General features: G+C 47.0%; 1 protein-coding gene across 15 annotated transcripts in view; it reads left to right on the top strand.

Annotated features, from left to right (window-relative positions):
• Positions 1-20,962, top strand: part of LOC118518013 (uncharacterized) — a 187,478-nt gene that overhangs the window by 23,120 nt on the left and 143,396 nt on the right. For 10 of the 15 annotated variants that reach the window (XR_013446853.1, XR_004908396.2, XR_013446852.1 and 7 more), the window contains exon 4: positions 5,945-6,039. Coding sequence is in view for 9 of the 15 variants with exons in the window: in XM_036064437.2 (XP_035920330.1) it covers positions 5,945-6,039 (95 nt within the window). In the remaining 6 variants the exon portion in view is untranslated. Of the gene's footprint in view, positions 1-5,944; positions 6,040-6,959; positions 7,027-8,657; positions 8,887-10,671; positions 12,631-20,962 lie in introns of those variants that run through there. The other 5 variants (XR_013446855.1, XM_078070099.1, XM_078070100.1 and 2 more) reach the window with 5 other exon arrangements.

Raw genomic sequence — 20,962 nt, 5'->3', positions numbered from 1 at the left:
TGTTGATGTGGGTAGCTGAATTATGTTCAAAGTATAGTATGGCATTACATGAATATATTCAGACTATTTATCTTTTGTACAGTTGAAAGATATTTACGTTGTTTCCAGTTTTTCCCTCTTTTATTGCTAAGACAAAACATGCTGCTATGAATATTATTGTATGTAACTTACTACAAGAGATTCTCTAGGAATTTAAATGGTGGGTAATAAGCTTGTCCATTCTCAGGCTAATTAGATATTGCCAATTTTTCTTGAAGGTAGTTCTACAAAGTCCATTGCCCAAAGCATTCTAGAAGCGTTTCCCCTACTCTGTACTCTTGGCAACCTTAGTATCATCAGACTTCTTCATTTTCCAGCTGTTGGATATGAAATGCTGCTTCATTATGGCTCTAATTTGCATTTCCCATATTGCTAATAAGGTTAATCGTCTTTTCAAACGTTTATTGACCATTTGAGTTTGTTCTTTTGTAAAATTCCTCGTTTACATTTTTTTGGTTGTCTCTTCTTATTGAATGACGGGAGTCTTCTTATCCTGTAGTATCCATGATATTATATGTATGTACATACCTTCAGCCACTTTACGTCTTGTATGTTTACCTTCTTTATGGCATCTTTTTATGAACAAATGTCCTTAATTTTAATATAGTCCAATTTATCAATCCTGATTTTATGAGAAATGGTTTTTGTCTCTTGTTTTTTTTAAAAAAAAAAATCCTTGCTTACCTCGAGGTTGTAAATATCTTTCATATTTCTCTTCGTGTTCCCCAATTTTGCCTTTTACAGCTAAGCTTTAATTTAGCAGTCGAATGCAGGAGAGGCAGGTGGTCCGGCTGAAATACAAAGATTGGAATTTTAGAAGTCCAATCACATGCCTACATTGTCAGAGTCTAAAATGAATCAATGGCTTCATCCTACAGCTAGAAAACAAGAGGACTCAGAAGATTCCATCTCTTTCCAAGCATGCCCCTACGCTTGTTGCCCCCCCATGTTGCCAGCTTGCCCATTCACTTATGTACTACCATTTTGCTCTTCATTTCTTCTTTCCTCTCCATCTGGATCACTTTTTCTGCCTTTAGGCAGAAAAGTCCTCAAGAATGTTTTCACTGCCTTCCTTGTTCTTAAGAAATATTTGGACTGGTCTACAATTTCAGGGGGAGGGTTATTTCTTGAAAGCACCACTCTTCTGTCCTCTGGCCTCCATTGTTGCTGTTGAGGAATCATCTGAAACTCCAACTGCCACTTTATTAAAGATACTCCGTCTTTTTTCTTCTGGTTCCTCTTCTTTTAAACATGTTTTTCTCTTTGTCGTTGATGTTCTTCAGTTTTTCTATAATGTGTCCAGGTATGGATTTCTTTTTATTTATGGGGTTTGTATGTATTGGGTACTTGTGTGTGTGTGTGTGTGTGTGTGTGTGTGTGTGTGTGTGTATAAAATAGAGAAAGAGATTTTGTAATAAATTGGACTATATTAAAATTAAATACATTTGTTCATAAAAAGATGCCATAAAGAAGGTAAACATACAAGACATAAAGTGGCTGAAGGTATGTACATACATATAATATCACGGGTACTACAGGATAAAAAGACTCCCATCATTCAGTGAGACAAGACAACCAAAAAAATATAAAAAAGGAATTTTACAGAAGATAAAAGAGAATTTTTACCAAAGAGAATTTTACAAAAGAGAAAAAAAAAAAAAAAAAATATATATATATATATATATATATATATGGAGAGAGAGAGAGAAAGGGAGGGAGATGTTTTTATGAAAAGTCCTCAGTAAATATGTCTCCAAATATTCTTGTTCCTCACTCTTTCTCTCCCCATTACTTCTGGAGCTCCAAACATATATTACTCATCTCAGTGTACCTTCTACTTCTTGTTACTTCTCTTTCATATTTTATAAGAAATGGGAGCAGGCGTTAATGGAGCAAAGTGGGCAGGTGTAAGAGTGTTTCAGAGGGAAGAGTATGTGGTTACTTGAGCAAAGCTGAGAGGAAGCTTGCATGGCCAATGCTCACAGAGTGAAGGGACAGGTGTGAGACATGGTGGGACAGGTTGTGGAGGGTTTGCGCCCAAGAGCAGTGGGGATCATTGCAGGGTTTAGAGTGATGACAGCAGGATCAGATCTGTGTATGGAGAAACTCACTCAGCTTTTGGAAGAGAATGGACTGGATGAAGGCCAGCCAGGATGTCAGGAGACTAACTACGAGGCTGTTGTAGTGTCCAGACCAGAAACACCAGCTTGTCCTCAGGTGCTGGTAGTGGAGATGATGAGAACAAAGTAGAATGAGAGATATTTAGGAGACAAAAGCCAACACGAGTCTGTGTCTTGGAAAGTTCTGGCTAGAGAATGAAAATGTAGCAGAAGTAAAGGTCGTGCTATGACACAGAAAGAATATGGGAAGTCGTTACTTTCAGACCGTATCCCCAGGGGATCTCAAATCAACTGACAATCTATTTGCATTAAAGAAGTGATGTGTGAACCGAATTTTTCTTGTCGGTGCTTGTTGGCCCTCTGTCCTCTCCTTGGACCTCCATCACCTTTGCTCTCTTCCTCAGGCTCCCGGCACCCTCACTTTCTGCTCACGATCATGCTTTCTGGTCCAGAGACAAGCTCACAGCAGCCCAGAGGGGATGTCCACGCGCCCGGTCGCCATCCCCGCCCCACTGTAGGCCATCTTCCCCTGTCCGTCCAAGCGCGCTGTCCACACCAGGGTCACGCCCACCTCCTGTGCACTGGCTTCTATTCCCTTTGCCCCCTCAACTCTCACTTTTCTCTCGTATCATCATCTTCCCACTCTCTTAGATTCTCCCTATCAGTAGAGAAGTATGATGTAATTGTTTTCATTTAAAGAAGACCCTCTGAGCCCATGTGCCCACCCAGCCACGCACGAACCCTCTTCTCTGCTTTCGCTTGCAGTTGTACTTCTCGAAAGAGTCGCCCGTACCCACTGCCTGCAGTTTCTCACTCCCCGTTCTCTCTTGAACACATTCCCACCCCACCACTGGACCTGGTCATTAAGGTCATAAGTGGTAGTCCTATTGCTAAATCCACATGGCCAGTGACTGACTGAATGGCCCAGAGGTATAAATCACTGCCCTGGCCTCAAGGTAGGACAAACTCTGTGCACAGGCTGCACTCCCAAGCCTCCCTGTGGCGCCAGCCTGGAGCCCGTCTCCAGGAAACCACATTCCTGCTTTGCTTTCGTCCTGCTCTGTCCTGCCGCCTCTGTTCCCCTTTCCTGACCGAGATCACCAAGTAAACCTCTTGAACCAAGATCCTCTCTCAGGCTCGGCTTCTAGCAGCCCAACGTAAGACAGTTCCTCTGTCCCATACTGGGTGTCCAGGGAAACTTTCCACATCTGGGTCAAATATTAAATGTTCCTACTATTGTAAGAGCCTTGACCAAGACGTCGGTCTACCGCGTGTCTGAAATTTTTAGTTACTTAAGAAGTTCTGCCTGAGTCCTTCCGTCCCCCTGACCTGGTTTCACACAGATGAGGGTATCTTGCTATTAAAATTTTAACTAGCCTCCAGCACAGTTCCCAGTAATTAACACAGATCTGGCCCAGAGAAGGTATTCAATAAATATTTTGAATGAAGGACTTCTTTAACTCAACCCTCTGATGGGTCGTACCCATTTGCTTCATATTCTCTTTGTCTTAGTTGGTACCTTCTGTTTCCTAGGATGTATAAGCTTGACGAGATGCTGACTTCTGCCTCCACATAAGTGGGACACATGAACTAAAAAGACAAAGCTTCTCTTCTGAAAGATAAGCTCCTTGGGAATGCAAAAAGCATTTAGGGCAGATGTTTTCTTACAAGGATCTCTTGTGGTTGGGAGGAGCCTTAATGGCCCTTTATTCCAGCCACTTCTTGTTCTAATCTTGCCATCACATGATAAGGCAGCAGAGGCGTAGGCCCGACGCAGGCACGCAGTGAGGTAATAAATATTACCCTAAGCCACTAAATTTTGAGGTAATGAGTTCCTTGGCAGAGATACTAACAGTCCACGATGAACTGGCGAGACGCATCTGTTTCTAGGGAAGCATTTGGATTTAAGAGATGGAAGATCAGAAGTCACTCTGAACAGAAAGTACAGGAACAGGAAAGAGCAGAGATCCAAGTTGACACTGATTAAAAACCAATGTTAGATTAGAAACTAACTTTAGGAAAACCAGAGCTACTCCAATGTTGACCAAAAAAAAAAAAAGAAAGGAAAAAAATCAGCCCCTTGACAGCCAAGCGATCTTCATGCCCTGTACTCTAAGTTAAAAAACTAACGATGAGATCCTGGGATTTCGCTTCCCTGGACAAGCACTGTGATTTATTTTTAGAACCTAAATGTTTTCCTGAATAGATACTGTAATCCTTTGAAAATGCATATTTCCAATACTCTTTTAAATGCCTTTTCTTCCCCCTCCAATGTGTGCAAACTTTTCACGACAGCTGCACCTTTTCCTCTCTGCTGAGCATCAGGATGCCCCATCTTCCTTGTTGATTGTATGAGGCCCTTCCTTCTCTGATGACCACGGGGAAGATCTTGCGGGGGCCTCAGAGTCTGTGGTCTGTTTCCCACAAGGGCATAAAATACGAGGATGAGGGAAATACCCTTAATTGGAGTGGATACTTGATAACAAGTCAAGACACGTTACAGCCGGAGACTCTTGAAGTGAAAAAATGAGGAAGTATGGTAATCTTGTAAATGAGCTCAGCTTTATTTTTTGTAAGTGTAGGGGCAAAACAATTTCTTCGTTATGCTGTGGGTCAGGGGTGACGACAGTATCACAGAAAACAAATCTCTTTGCAGCCCATCTTGTTGTAGAGCATATATTCGGGCTTAATTCTAGATGAGATGTATGGAAATTGTGCAGGACGCAGGCCTATCTTCTCTTTGCAAGCTGCCCTGTATCAGGCAGGATATCTGGCGTCCCTGGCTCCTGCCCACTAAATTCCCCTTTAATAATTGTAGCAATCAGAAATACTCCCACAAATTTTTTTTTTTTTTTAAAGATTTTATTTATTTATTTGACAGAGAGAGACACAGCGAGAGAGGGAACACAAGCAGGGGGAGCGGGAGAGGGAGAAGCAGGCTTCCCGCCGAGCAGGGAGCCCGATGCGGGGCTCGATCCCAGGACCCCGGGATCATGACCTGAGCTGAAGGCAGACGCTTAACGACTGAGCCACCCAGGCGCCCCCCCAACAAATTTTTGAAACTGCCTTCCGAGTGGCGGTACCGTCGTTGGAAATCACTGCTCTATTGTTTAAAATTCATCCTCAAGTCCTGAGGACTATCCTGTCAGAACAAATACTGCCGTTCCTAGTATATGACTAGTCCTTGAGCAAGACTCCGCCCTCAGCTCAGGAAAGGAGCGTAAGACTTAGCCTGAGTCAATCAGTGTATTGTATCTTTTGGTGACAACGGTTGGTTTAGGGTACATGAGTCCATTGGAGCCAATGACACATAATGGAACTTCAGCTCCCAACCTGGGAAAGAGCCTCTGGTCCTCCTCTGGCAACTTGAATGGCAGAGGTTGTAGGGTGGGAGCTGCTCTGGTCATTTTGCATCTTTTAGAGCCCGGGGTAGGAATCCACCCAGTGGAATGCATAGTTGGCTCTGGGTGACCTGTAGATGGTTCTTTCCGTGCTATAACTCCTGCTAGCTTTGAGAAGGAGGAAACTATATTTCTACTTTATGGTTGGGTTGGGGGTTGCCTAACAGCACGGCCCAGGAAGAACTTGTGTATGCAAGCTGTGGTCCTGGTACTTTCACAGAATATTTTTCTCGTACGGCCTCGATCCCTGAACGAGTTATGTGTCACCAAGACTCCATCCTAGACCTTTATGGGAGGGAGGGAAAGGCAGGGTCAACACAGAGGTGCACAAAATCACTTTTCCAGACCTAATTATTTTGTTTATTGTCTGTCTCCCCCGACTAGAATCTAATTTTCATAAAGGACAAGAATTTTCACCTGTTTTGTTCACCGCTGTATTCCCAGTGCCTAGGACAGCGCCGCAGAGAGATGAGGAAAAGGTAAGTCTTGGTTTCCTGGTTTTCTTTTTTTTTTTTTTTAAGATTCTAAAAATTTATTTTAGAAAGAGAGAGAGTGTATGTGCACAAGCAAGGGGGAGGGGCAGGGAAGGGGACAAGTAGTTTCCGAGCTAAGTGTGAAGCCTGACAACCCTGAGATCATGACCTGAGCCGAAATCAAGAGTCGGTTAACTGACTGAGCCACCCAGGTGCCCCAGTTTCCTGGTTTTCTGTATTTGCCACCCAGATGGTATTGATAGTCACTCATACTCACTCCGTTTCTGTTTTTTAACTTTTAATTATAACATATTTCAAATATATATAAAGTGGAGGAAATATAAATGAAACTCCTTGTGGCCATCACCCAATTTCACAATTACAGAAGCCAATCCAGTTTCCTGTTTACCTGCCTCCGCTTGCCCTCTCTGCCCCTCTAACTAGATTCCATTAAATAAAATCCCAGAGACTTGCACACACTCCTTTTAGTAACTTCTCTTGATTCTGGGATACTACTTCCTTGTTTATTATACCTTTTCTTTCTAACCACTCCTCCTTAGTCTCTGATCTCATGGGGAGCTCTGGAGTTGGATGGTTTTTTAGAGTTGTCTCACCTTGAGGTCAGAGGGGGGTGGGTCTTTATTATTCCTCTGCACTCCTGGACCAGTCATGGAGTCGGGGCTCCCCCCACCCCAGGGAGGACATGCACTTGGGTGGCGCTCTCTTCAGCTCATGGAGGGTGGCTCCGCATGGCTCACAGCACCCATCACAGTCCACGCCTCATGCTGTTGCATCCATTAGCTTCCTCAACACTTTGCTTCTTCTCTTGTCTTAGAAGTTACAGGAGGAAGGTTGGTGGGATGTGTCTTAGTCCAGTCAGGCCGCTGTAGCAGAATCCCACTGACCAGGGGCCTTATAAACAACAGAAATGAACTTCTCACAGTCCTGGAGGCTGGAAGTCCAGGATCAAGCCTCCAGCAGATCCAGTGTCTGGTGAGAGCATCCTGGAGCATAAATGGCTGTCTTCTTATGGTGTCCATATATGGTGGGGGGGCCTAGGGAGCTCTGTGGGGTCTCTCTTCTAAGGCACTAATCCTATTCGTGAGGGCGCCACCCTCGTGGCCTAATAATCACCTCCCAAGGGCCTCACCTCCCAATACCACCACACTGAAGGTTAGGTTTCAACATGGGAATTTTGGGGGACAAAGACCTTCAGTCCACGGCAGGATCAAATACAGACTCTGCAGCTGATCTTAAGACTACAACGGATAGTCATCGTCTCCTCCTGTATTACCAATTCCGGACGGCCTTCCCCCTCAATTGGCCCCTCTGCTGGGACAGGTAGCTTACCTGGTGACGCGACCTCCATTTCCGAGAGGGTTATGTCCTTGCTCACAATGCCCTTCTGAGGCTGTGGCCCCTGCATCTGTCCGCGTACCTGTAGCACTGGTCATGAGGACGCAAAGAGCCACCCAGTGGATTACCTGGGTATCAAATTTATTCTTCTTTGTCCCCACTGTGTCAAAGTAGGGCACTGCCCGTTCATGATCAGGGTCAAGGCTCAACCCCTCTGCCAGGATGATCTCTCCTTTTCTTGCCTGATGGCCTTATGGCATGAGATTAAAGTGCCCAGGCACTTCTATTCTTGAGCATTCCACTTTTCCAGTACATGATTTCCTAAATAAATGACCGGAGATCTCTTTGGCAAAGGACTGTGGGACGATTACTGTATTCGCTTGCCATCGGGACTCCTGAGGACCCGACCTCCCTTTCATTAGTGGGTTCTGGGTCAGAAAACTGGCTCAAGGATTGAGATGGATTTTATCACTTCTTCCACCATCTGTGTCAGCCATTCTGGCATTTCAGCCTTACTTAGTATGGACCATGATTTTCTCCAATGTTCCAAGAGTCCTCCCAGTAGCATGCTGCAGCCATCTCCGGAGCCCTTGCCAGGGCGGCCGGCCACCTATGGCAGGAGACAGCTCCTGTATAAATAAATTCTCCCACCCAGCCTTACCTCCCGCCCCCTGATCCAGCACCCTCAGGACCCAGCCCCGCACACCGTCTCCAGCTTGGCCAGTCCACGCGGGCTGGACCCCACAGGCCCTTGGGGCTTAGTCCCTCTTTCCCCCCAGCCGCCCAGCACTTCCCGCCATGTGTTGTCTGCCCCCGAATCTAGTTATTGGTCTGGTGGGAGTGGGAGTGGGGGTCGATTCTTCGGGGGCCTGTGTGATCTTGCAGTGTGGAGACCTCTCTGCCTCATGCTCGAACGAGGGATGAGTGCAGCCTCAACAGGGAGGATGGGGCCCACGTGGCTCTGCATGGCGTTTCCAGGCTTCAGCCATCAGCACTAACTCTGAGGTCCCCATCCAAATCCTAGGGCCCCTCTCCCTCCAGCCTGTGGCAAGGATGAGCGGATCTGCCAGGGCTGGGGGTTCCGATTCTTTGGAGCACTGCTGTCCTCATACTTAGGCCCTGCTCCTTATCCTCGGCCTTTGCTGCCCTCCGGCTGCGTAGGAGCTCTTCAGGTGCTTGCTATTCATGAGGCTTTCTAACTTCCACGCCTTGCTTCCGGTGGTGATTCATAGCCCTGGACCTCACTCGGTCTTTCTATAACGTGTCAGTGACTCAGCAAAAGCCACGGGTTCCGTCGTTCTCGTGAGTGGCAGCTTTTCAGAGTCTCCCAAAAGCCTGGGTATTGTACGTCGCAGCCTACCAGCACATTCCCTCCACCGTGTAACCCATCCCAGCTGATCACCAGTGAAGGTCTGAACAACTGTGCTTCTCCAGAGAGTCAGGGATTGTCAGGATTTCGCTTACCACCAGGGATGAGTCTTCATTTCCAGTTGGCAGGTGAGTGATCCCGCTCTATAATTCAGTTTGAGAGGCTATTCTGCGGATCCCTCCTGGCACCAGCTGTCTTAGGTCAGGTTCTCTGGGAAACAGAGGTAGATTTGAAGATCTGTGTGAGACAAGTTTATGGAGGAGTAACCTTGGTATCTATATCTATAAAGGAAGGACGGAAGTAACCCTGGGCAGAAGGAGAATCTGAATGTTGCTGTTGAGGTCATAAGAAGGGCCTCAACCAATCCCACTGGGAGACTGATCTGGGGTGGCCTTTCTGAGTGTCCTACCATAAGGGAGGGGCCAGCCCCTTATCATCCACCCCCTTGGTCGACCAGTCATTGGATGCCACTGCTGTGAACTTGGGCAAGGTGGCTCTCTTGCCTGAGGGCAGTTCCCAGAGAGGGGCTCGGCGGGGAGCCCACAGTCACCAACACTCCCAGCAGCTGGGGGACGATACACAGGACCTGGACACACTGTAGCAACCACCGTCTCTTTCTGAGCTCCTCTTTTTTTTTTTAATTTATTTGAGATAGAGCGAGAGAGAGAGAGAGAGAGAGCACAAGCAGGGGGAAGCGGCAGAGGGAGAGGGAGAAGCAGGCTCCCCACGAGCAGGGAGCCCGATGCGGGGCTCCATCCCTGGGATCATGACCCGAGCTGAAGGCAGACGCCTACCCGACTGAGTCGCCCAGGTGCCCCTCTGAGCTCCTCTAGATCCCAAACACCACGTCCATACTTGTGCTTCAACTGCCTGCCCTGCCCCCCCGTGCCACAGACTCTGGCTTCTGTCCTCCATCTCCCAGCTCCAATAGCACAACCCATCTGGGAGTGGAACTGAGATACATTACTGCGAGTGTCCCACTTTTGGTCTCAGTATCCAGTTTTTCTCTCTCCTCCAAAACTACAATCCATCATCCACGCTGCTGCTGGAGACACTTGGGAATTGTGGTCAACAAAACAGATGAAGTCTCTCCCGCCATGGGACTTACATTTTAATGGGAGAGACAGGAGGTGACAACGAAGAAATGAGCGAGCGAATAGATAGATAAATATTAGGTAGTGATACTTGCTATGCCAAGGATTAGAATGATATGATGGAGTGCTGACGGGGCCGGTTTCTAGTAATATCCACTGCCCGACTGAACACCCCCACGGGCTTCCCATTGTCTTCTGGGTGCAGTTCAGACTCCAGTTTGGCACAAAAGACTCCCGTGGAGATAAGTTCTGGGCCCCTGGTGAGGATTGGACTGGGGTCCTTATGGCCCCTTGGATTCGGGTGTTTGGGTGATAGGCTCTTCCCGGAGGGTGAGGCCATCTGCTCTGAGTACCTCCTTCCCCATCTCCTCTTCCTTCCCTTATCCCCCCGGGATTCCCAGTGCTGGAACAATATTGCTTATGAGCCGAATTGACAAAAGCCAGCTGCCTCAGCAGGTTTATTCTTATCAGTGACTGAACCCAGACAATTAACAATCCATTTCAATGGTGACTTTTGCCATTCTTTTTGGGAAGTGCTGAATGGGACATGGCTTTTGGGAGGAGAGATTCTTTTTTAGACCCGGAGATGCAATGCTCATTTCTACTGAGCCTGTCACTGGAGCTTGGTCGGTAGCCCCCATGCTTCTCACTGTCCCCTCCTAGCCCAGCACCCAGTCTCTAATCTAGGTCACTGAGGTTATGGAAGGAGCTTGTGTTGAGTACAAAGACTGAACAAAACCGAAACGCAACCAAGCATGTTCTCAGTAGTGGGTTCCGTGTCATGGCTGATAATTCTTCCATGATCCCCGTTCTTATCAGGAACCGTGACTTCATTTCCCTGCACTCATGGCTGGTGAGCACCGATGAAGGAGGGAGTAGAAATCCCCCTTCCCTCGGAAACAGAAGCTCCTGGCAGTCTTGCTTCGGCTCATTTATCAGGGCTCCTAATCATTCATCTGAAGAAATTGGTGAATGAATAAATAAATATCCCTGATGTCCAGCCAGAGCTCTTCTTCTTCCCCCAGCCTCCTCTTCTCCCCTTGTTGGTGCAGTGGTGTTCACCACCTTCCCTGCACTTGCCCTTCGCCCTCCCGCGGATCTGGGTCACTGTTTACCTTCACCTCCCCCTAGCGGCAAGCTGGATGAATCGCCCGCCGGAGCCTGGCTTCCAGGAGCCAGGCTCACCTGTTCTGATGCAGCCTGCCAAGAGTACAGCTGACGAAGACAAGCATTTATCACTCCGAGGAGGTCCCACTCTCATCTCAACCACCACCGACAGTCCTATCGTAATACTGAGACGATTATCCTCTGTTAATTGATTTAAGTAGACACACGAAAAAGTACAACTGTATAAATCAGGCTTTGTAACTTACACAATCAAGCCTGAGGCACTTTTCTCTTATTAGACATAAAGTATAATTGATGAAAAGCAAAAAGCTTTCATCTGAACGTTTATATTTGCAATGCACTGTAAAGGAAGTAGATTTCATAAGGTTGGTATTGGTCATATGGATTGCCCTTTGAGTGGAGTCCAAAGGGCTTTACTGAAAAAAAACTGTATAACCCCAGGTTAGGTCTGTGTATCCGAGGCTGAGAAAAGTCGTAAGAAGGCTGGGGTAAGCCATGTGATATAAAAAAGGCTAGGAAGACCCTTGCTGTGCCTGAAAATTTTACCCTGTGTCACTCAGCCTGAAATGATAGAATTACCTTGGACTCAAGTCAAATGTTCATACTGGTAGACAGATGTCATTAGAATCCATTAATTATCAGCTTTCTGTCCTTCCCCTGGTTAAACCTCTGAAAGCCTAATGCCGAGCCGCCAAAAAGTGGGGGGAAGACAGAACTGTAAGGAGCTGGGTTGACCGTCACCCTATGGGGAAGTTAAAAGACCGAATGAGCAGTGGGGACAGAGGATGGGGCACATTCTCGGAGGTGGAAAAAAAAGTGAATAGCTTTACCTCCAGTTCTCCTTGGGTACAGCTTCTTAAAATTGATGTTTCGTGAGTCCTTGGGAAAATTTCTCTCCCAAAAATGCCAGCGGTATAGTTCAGGAGCTGAAAGAAAGACCTTGATTTCTTATTTTAGCTCCCTGTTAACTCCTTAACCCTCCCAACAGCCTGGAGCTAGGCGCTGTTACACTATTCACCGCACAGGTAAGCAGCGACATGGAGAAGTTAAGGGACTTGCTTATTAGAGTCACTTAGCCGGTGAGCGAGAGGGCCAGTTCCAGCCCTGGAGGATGGCCATCTGCAGTAACTTTTCTGACAGTGGGACATCGAGCCAGGGGACTCAGGCATGTTACAGTGGGTCCACCAAGATCTTTAGATAACTGTCGGTGCTGCTGGGTCTGAAAGAAGACAGTTTTGTACTGAAGCTTCATTTAGCACACAGAACTAAATCTTGTCCTTCAGGATTCTCACCTGAGTCGGAATCTGGCTGGCCTTAATTTCTGTGGGTTTGTGTGGTTCCTGCCCCACCCCCATGAACACCAATTTCATGAATTGCTTTATGTCAAAGACGATAAGATTTCTTTAGAAAAGTCTTCTCGTGGTGGCTTAAGTGTTTCCAAAATGATCAGTTTAAAAATTTCACAGTAGCAGAAGCCAAGAGAACTCAGAGTTTGTGGCCTTGACTATATTTCAGTACACAGCACATTATTCCGGTGGGGCCGAAGAATGATGGAGAAAGAAACCAATTCTGATGCCAAAACCCAAACTTACTTTGCATATGCAGGCAATCCATTGAATTAAAAGAACAATTAAAGAGAGCTCAAACTCACTCTTGTTATGGTGATTTCTTATGCTTTTTTTTTTTTTCCAACTGTGATTTTATCTATTATGTGAGCATAAACTCATGTGGTTAGATTGTTACCAAGGGTGGGAGATCTCATTCCAGATCAACCAGTGAAAGCTGGGTAGTTTTAACCACTGACATCTGCAAAGCTAAGTAAGACCCACGTCGCCTGTATTATGCAGTGTTTCCTACCGTATTTCTGAAAATGTGCTCAATTGTCACATAGTAAAAGTAAACATTGGGTTAGTTCCCAGGGATGTTGGTTCTCTTGAAAAAAGTAACTCTAGCTTCTATGTTCTTTACAAACAACTTAAGTAAACATATGAAATAAGATTCCAATCCTTTCATCTCTGATGACTGGTCCATCTAAGATTTCATGCATTGGGAATGGATGAGGAGATGAATGATATCTTTGGAAAGATTATAAGTCTAGACTAGGGGGCAGGTCAGTTTTATGTCTTTGCATAGAAAAAAACCTTTGCTTATGGAGCCAGATGGTAGAATTGCTCTACTTAATTCTGGAAGCTGTTCGTGAAGGAGCGTGCACTGGATACACTGACAGAGATGAATGCTTTGGAAAGAGCGTTCACCGAAAACAGAAACTTGATTTGCAAGTGAGGAGGGTTTGGCTGTTGCCTCAGTGACTCATTTTCAAGGATGGCTTTAAGAAAGGTGTGAATTGAAAATTAGATCTGAAATCACGGGATAAGTAACATCTTCCTGTATACTTACATGTTTGGGCATATGATTAATTTTTGGTCATTTAGCAGGACTGTTAGAACAAATCACAGTCAGAAATAAACTCCTCATACTTTGTGTGCTATGATGCATTTGCTTAGCACCCAAGGATTAGATTTTTGCCAGAGTTTGAAACAAGGAATAACTAAGATTTGCTTTGCAAAGAAGAAATTAAGGGAGCTGGTATATCACCTTTGTGAACAATCCAGAATAATATTGTGCTTAATATTGTGTAGGATTAGTATTTTGCATTATGTGTTCACATACAGAAATTCATGTCTGTAGCATTTCTCTTTCCAGAAGTAATTAGGGGATTCAGGTAAAACCAATTTGTGTGTGTGTGTGTGTGTGTGAACACTTTGTTATATGAAAGAGTTTTTTGTGTTGAACCACACACTGGGAGATGGTAAATTAGTGGTTCCTTCCAGGGTGTGTTATGTTTGATTACACTTAGATTCCATAATATTTTACCCTTTTCATTTTGTGCTCGTATTTTCAGTGGTTTATGAAGTAACAGTCTCTAGATTTCATTCCAAATGGAAAGTTGGCATGAAAACTCTCAATCCAATTATTCCTGTACACATTTTGAAACAAATCATTTTGGCTTTTTTGAAAAATTTACAGGAGGTGATAAAAATAGGAAATTTCATGTTTCGGATGTTTTATTGCATTCTTGTAGCATAATAACAGCTTCATTAAAAATAATTTTGCAATACAATGGCAACTTTGTGAGATGTCTAAAACACGTTGGCTGGCTCTCTTTTTAAAGCTTTGTTTGCAAGAAAGTTGTCTTATTTTACATTTTATGTTTCATTTTATTTTGCTAAGGTTTTGTGTGAGATATGGAATGAATACCCCCCAACGCATGACTGTGAGGATTAAGGCATCCGGGATGGGGCACTACACTTGAGGGGGAGGACTCACTTCCCAGCTGGGGTCCCACACACACAAAGATAAGATTGGTCTCAGGGCCCATTGCAATATCCTGACCTCAGAGCCCTTCAGCTTGTGGGATGGGCTGGAGGTGGCCATTCCCTAGAGCATTCTACACAGCTTTTTGCTCAGTCTTTACGGAGACCATGAAGGGGAAAGCAAAACCATCCCTCTCTCCTCCGAATCTGGGAAATGATTGTTTCACAGACTGAACAAATTTTAGGAGGGTGGAAAGAAATCTAAAAGCTCACTTAACGCAGATGTACTTTTGCGACTCGATTCTCCTCTCCAATATCCCCCTTCCCAACAATGCTTAAATATCCCCAGCAATGGGAAATTTAGTCTCCAAAGGCAGGCCTGTGAACAACCCGTGTTACAAAGTTCTTCCTGCTATCAACCTGAAATCTGTCTTCCTGTCATTTCCACCCATTGTTCCTGGTTCTGTGCCTCAGACCCCAAAAGAAACAGGCCTGTTTTCCTTTCTATGACAGCAGTTCAGCTCTCAGAAGGGAGGCAAGGGGTAGAATGAGAAGGGTCTGTGGTCAGGCAGGGTCCTGTTCTCTCTGACCCTCAGTCTTCTCTTCTGTGCAATGGTGATTCTAAAACCTGACTTACAGAGTGGTGGTGACGGTTTGAGAAAATGTGTATGAGCCACCTGGCGCAGTTCCTGACCGATAGTAACAGATTATCAGTGTCTACTCTTGAAGGTGCCTAGTAAATTCCTCTAGGGTTTCCTTTTCTTTGGGCTGCAGCCTATGTTTTTCATTTGTTTTCCGTTTTCAGCCTGGGATCCCCGCATCTTCTGGGTCATTCTGGGTTTGCCCAGGACATCTCCACCCTTGTTTAGGCATGGTGCTTGCCGGAGAACAGAATGGAAATGCTGCCCAGGAGCCTGGCCACTGGCCACTGATGCTGCACTGGGGTCCACAGGGCATTTTATTCCCATCCTTTCATTCAGAGACCAAATGCTAGCAAATGTCCTCTAGGGAATCATAGGCATTTCGTGCAATAAGAACAACAAAGAATCAGTAACAAATCCACACTCTGCAGTATTCTACTAATAAATTGCAGCATGCTTCTCGTGTGTGTCTTGTGCCAGACACCTGCAGATTTCTTATCTGACTCACTCCTCACACCAACCCAGCGATGCCAATGCCAGTACTGTGTCTGCCTTCCTACCGAGGAGGCAAGCCGTCCAGACCCCTCCCTTCCCCACACCACCCCCAAACTTCTGCTTTGCGTCCGTCCTCACTGTTTATATCTGATTCTCTTGACTGTTTTCCCAGCACAGCTCGGAGCTCCCAGGTCCCGAAAGGGTATTTCATAAGACAAACAGAACTACCATTTCTTGGGTAAGAGTAATTATAGTATCTGTGGACCCTTTTAACATTGCTCTAAGTGGACACTTTCAAATCATCTGAGAAATATTAAAATTTAAAAATGCAATAGAACCTCAATCTAGGGTTAAATGTTTAATAATATATAAAAAGCAAATGGTTATAATGGGAAAAAAATGCCTATAGCCAATGTTCCCTGTAAAATAGACTCCCAGGCAAGTTCCAGAGGTTAGCCTAGAAAGGCCAGGGTGGAGGCATCCAGCTTATAATAAAATTCCTCTTCTCGGGTTGCTTCTTTTCCAGGTCCTACGAAAACAAGTATAATAATATACTTTGCCTTTAGGTGCCAAGACTTGTATTGTTCACTTCCAGACACTTTTCTTTATTACGTTTGGGAACAAAAGCCTGGCTCTAGCGTGGGGGAGGGAGTATTGGGTGGAGACAGGAGAAGAAAGAAGAACCGGACATGGGACACTGCCTCACAGGAGTGTGAGACATTCCGTGGCTTCACAAACTCTCAGGAGACTCTTCCTTTCCTCGAACTCGGGCCATACAGCTCTTGTCTTGCAGAAGCCCCATGTCCAGCGGCGTCCCACCAGAAAACCACTGGCATTTCGAATCAGGATGATCCGGGGAGGGTGAATAAGAGACTGTTTTCAAAGGTGTGGGCGGACTGTTGGAAAGTCCCAAAGAGCAGTGCAGTAAGCAGAGTTCATGAAGCAGAGCTGCCCGCCCCTCGGCCCACTGGGACATGGGGTGGGGTCGTTACTGGGATGTGGGAAAATCACATAGCAAGGACCACCTTTGGAGAATAGGAGGGGCACAGCCAACTCCAGGAGACCCCACAGGGAGGGAGCCTCTTCCCCATCAGGAACCCTCTCTGGCCAAGCCTGACTGGAGGGCAAGGGAGCCCCCTGCACTCCAAACAGGCCGGCCTCCCCAGGCAGAGAGCACGGTTAGGGGGAGGGGCCGTGGGTTTGGAGGGCAAATGGGTGCTATCGGGCACAGCCCTGATACCCACAGCACGCTGCGCAGCCAGATGCGTCCTGCTGGGCTGATCCGTGTTTTGTGGAGCAATGTAAACTGTAGTCTTCACCAACATGCTGTTCTTGCTGAATCATATGCAATGTTCTTTCACCCCTGAATCATGATTTCAAGTGCCCTAAAATTAATGCTTGTTTTGAGAGGGTCTGTGTGTGTGTGTGTGTGTGTGTGTGTGTGTGAATTCTTGCCTAAGCCCTTACATGGCATGTTGGAAAACTGGACCATGGCATGAGGGACAAGCAGGCCTGATGTTTTCTTTCCTTGTGTGGGGGAAGGCAGTGAAACGGGGCTCAGTACAGAGTTTCTGGAATGGGACTGGTACATTCCCACACATGGTGTCACTTAAAACTGAATAAGCCAGACTTGGGGTATTGCTCTGTGAATTATTGTCATTGTTTGGTTCAGGCTTTCCAAGTTAGACACTGGAGGGTGGGAAATGGGCTGCACCTTCAGGGAAATAGCAGTGACTCCTCTCCTTGAGATGAGCCTGGGACCGGGAGATGGACTCTCTCTGGGACCCAGAGGAAGTTAAGTCTGGATGCAGGGGGTTGGAGCCACCAAGATTCCCACGGACGGGGATAGTTGTGGCCTCCTCAGGTGGGCTCGCTGGGCCGGGGAGGCTGGGCAGGGATGCTGAGGTCTGGTTCGGATCTCAGCGCGCCCCCCCCCAGTAGCATCTGTGACATAGAGTGCCGTCTTCCTGCAGGCCGTCAGCCTCGCGCCCACTCTGGGAGCAGGTTACGGCTGCTGTCATTGTGCCTGGGGGATTGGAGAGCCGAATCTCGTCTTCAAGATGGTGGAGGGTTTCGGGAGCATCATCTTTGGGAGATGCGGTGTCCAGAAGAGCCGAGGCAGCAGCTTGGCTGCAGGGACAAGTCAGTATGGAGGAGCCATACCCACTAGGCCTATAGGCCCGGAGGCTTTGCCATCATTTCTTGGGTGTTAGAAAAAAGCGTGGTCTCGTTTCACAGTCACAAGCTAAGGAAGCCGCTATATGGGTGAACTGTAACATGAACAGAGCACAGCTACTTCTCCTCTAGTTTCAGGAACTTGGTCCCACCAACTACTTGCTCTACTTCATAGAGCTTTTCACACGTGGGTAACTCAGCTTAGTGTAGAAAATGCCCCAGTGGACAAACTTTTCACTGGGGTGATAGTGGGGCATGCCAGGCTCATCTGGAAGACGTGTAGAGATGAGAAGCAACACGGCAGGGAAACGTGGACTTGAAACCATAGTTTGTCATGGGAAGTGTGGGCATGCAGGGCCAGGGCGGGGTACTGGCTTCCTGGTCTGGCCAAGTGGGGGTCAAACCTATCCCGAAAAGTGACTGTCCAGCTTGGTGGCTTTGCACAATTATTTGGTCCCTCTCTAGTTTCTTCGTCTGAAAGGCATAGCGATAGTTGCCACGTCATAGGCATGAAACGAGTTGCTACACGTAAAGTACTTAGAAAGCCATCTGGAACTTACTAAGTTTTTAGTGCATTCACTCATTCACCATTCAAGAAATTTGTATTGAGTTATGTGGCAGGAATGGTTTTAGGCCATGGATGACACGGGCGAAAGTCTTCCCCAGCATGGAGCTTTCTCTTCGGGGCATGGAGCCATGAAGATCTGTATGCTTTCATCCTTTTCTTCACATCACATACTTCTCATATGTTGAAAACGTGGGCGGGTTATGGGCTGTCTGGGCCTCACGAGCTTTGCTGATGTTAGACATTTCTGATTCCTCGCTGAGACCGAAGGTGGAAACGCATTCTTACAGAAACTGTTCATTCTCTCTGAATTGCTAATGCTTCCTTGAGGACTTATGGGTTCAATACTGCTGAACTGGACATGGGAAGTTTGACTCAATGACTGACCTATTTAGCCACCATATTGGAAAGAAAAGCCCAGCTCATAATGGAACTGAATTAGGAGTTAAGAAGAGCTTCCAACTTTTGAACTTTGCAGTAGGAAGGGGTCGAAATTGAGAGTTAGTTAAACATGGACATTTTCTAGAGGTTTCATAACATTTTTATTTTGGGAGGTCGGGGAAGGGCCTTACAGCAAGGGCCTGCAACCCCAATTCAATTAAAAACCATAAAGAATCTCGCTGCAGCTCCATGCCACATGGCTACAATCCACTCCGACATATGCTCTTTGGCATTGCGTCCTGGGTTAAATGTTTACAAATGCTGCACTTTGTTTGGGGCTCTCTCCCAGAGTTCAGCTCTCATACACTTTAGTTGTAGTCACTGATTCCAGGAACAGAAACTGGGAGCAAGACTTGCAAAAAGCAAAGAAAGAAAACCAGCAACAGTTTCTCATCTTGAATCATGACACTTGGCATGGGAGACCCTCTGCTTTTTCACGTTTATCATACAAGGTGTATTAATTCATTTATTCAACAAGTGCTTTCGGAGAGTCTGATCTGTGCCAGGTGTTGATGTTGGAGATAACACAGTGGGCGAGGTGGTAACAACAGTACAAGAAATTGTGCTTCTGGCCCTTGTGGAGCTTATGTTTCGTTTAGTGGGAGAGACAGACAGGAGTAGAATCTACCGCGATGATAAATAGGAAGATAACAACTGGAGTGTTTCTAAGAAGAGGCTCACAGTTCTATAAGAGTTAATAATAGGAGAAAGGGGCGCCTGGGTGGCTCAGTCGTTGAACGTCTGCCTTCGGCTCAGGTCATGATCCCAGGGTCCTGGGATCGAGCCCCACGTCGGGCTCCCTGCTCAGTGGGGAGTCTGCTTCTCCCTCTCCCACTCCCCCTGCTTGTGTTCCCTCTCGCTATGTCTCTCTCTGTCAAATAAATAAAATCTTTAAAAATAATAATAATAATAATAGGAGAAAATGCCACAGTCAGGGTAGGCTTTTCGGAGGAGGTTCATTAGAGCTGAGCTCGGAAGGAAGAGTAAAGTTTGCCTTGGTGAGGAGGGCGTGAAGAGAAACAGCGGGGTCCAGGAGAGAGAGCCCATGTGCGAATGTCGCCTCGTGGTGCCTCTCACTCCCAGACGGAGATGGGCAGGGAGGGAGGGAGCCGCAGGGCCAGCACGGTTGGTGAGGAGGCTGGAGGGCATGCCAGACGCCGCCATGCTTTACAGTACACCTTAAAGATTTGATCATTACCCTAGCCAAGAGCCATTAACCTATTTTAAGGGGAGATGGGAAAAGTATGGGGGTACCACTTGTTTGAGGTGAGACAGGAAGACCTGTGGATTGCAGTGCAGACTTGTTAGGTATGTAAGGAAAGAGGGGGGCAAGCAGGACTGGGCAGGAAGAGCCTCTGACCCTGATGGAGAGGTGACAGTTGTCAGATGACTGGGAGCTGTCCTAGTCAGCTGGGGCTGCTCTAACATGATAACCTAGACTGGGGGCTTAAACAACAGAAATGTCTGTCTCACCTTTCTGGAGGCCAGAGGTCTGAGTCCAGAGTGCTGGCATGGCCGGGTTCTGGAGAGAGCCGCCTTCTTGTTGTGTCCTTCTGTGTGCAGGCATGCAGGGGAGGGAGGGGGAGAGAGAGACGGAGAGGGAGAGGGGAGAGAGATGGAGAGGGAGAGGGGGAGAGAGATGGAGAGGGAGAGGGGGAGAGAGAGATGGAGAGGGAGAGGGGAGAGAGATGGAGAGGGAGAGGGGGAGAGAGATGGAGAGGGAGAGGGGGAGAGAGAGATGGAGAGGGAGTGGGGGAGAGAGAGATGGAGAGGGAGTGGGGGAGAGAGAGATGGAGAGGGGGAGAGAGAGACAGAGAGAGGGGGAGGGGGAGAGAGAGATGGAGAGGGAGTGGGGGAGAGAGAGATGGAGAGGGGGAGAGAGAGACAGAGAGAGGGGGAGGGGGAGAGAGAGATGGAGAGGGAGAGGGGGAGAGAGAGAGAGATGGAGAGGGAGAGGGGGAGAGAGAGAGATGGAGAGGGAGAGGGGGAGAGAGAGAGAGATGGAGAGGGAGAGGGGGAGAGAGAGAGAGGGAAAGGGAGGGGGGAGAGAGAGATGGAGAGGGAGAGGGGGAGAGAGAGATGGAGAAGGAGAGGGGGAGAGAGAGAGATGGAGAGGGAGAGGGGGAGAGAGAGAGAGAGATGGAGAGGGAGAGGGGGAGAGAGAGAGAGAGAGATGGAGAGGGAGAGTGGGAGAGAGAGACAGAGAGGGGGAGAGAGAGAGACAGGAGAGGGAAAGAGAGAGAGATGGAAAGAGAGAGACAATGGTGGGGAGAGAGATCTCCTGTCTGTTCTTTTTTAAAGGGACACCAATCCCATCTTGGGGGCACCACCCTCATGACCTCATCTACCCC

This window comes from Halichoerus grypus, chromosome 4 (assembly GCF_964656455.1).
Source record: "Halichoerus grypus chromosome 4, mHalGry1.hap1.1, whole genome shotgun sequence".
Classification (NCBI taxonomy): Eukaryota; Metazoa; Chordata; class Mammalia; order Carnivora; family Phocidae; genus Halichoerus; species Halichoerus grypus.
The sequence above is the reverse complement of the archived record's forward strand: the minus strand, read 5'-3'. Positions and strand labels throughout refer to the sequence as shown.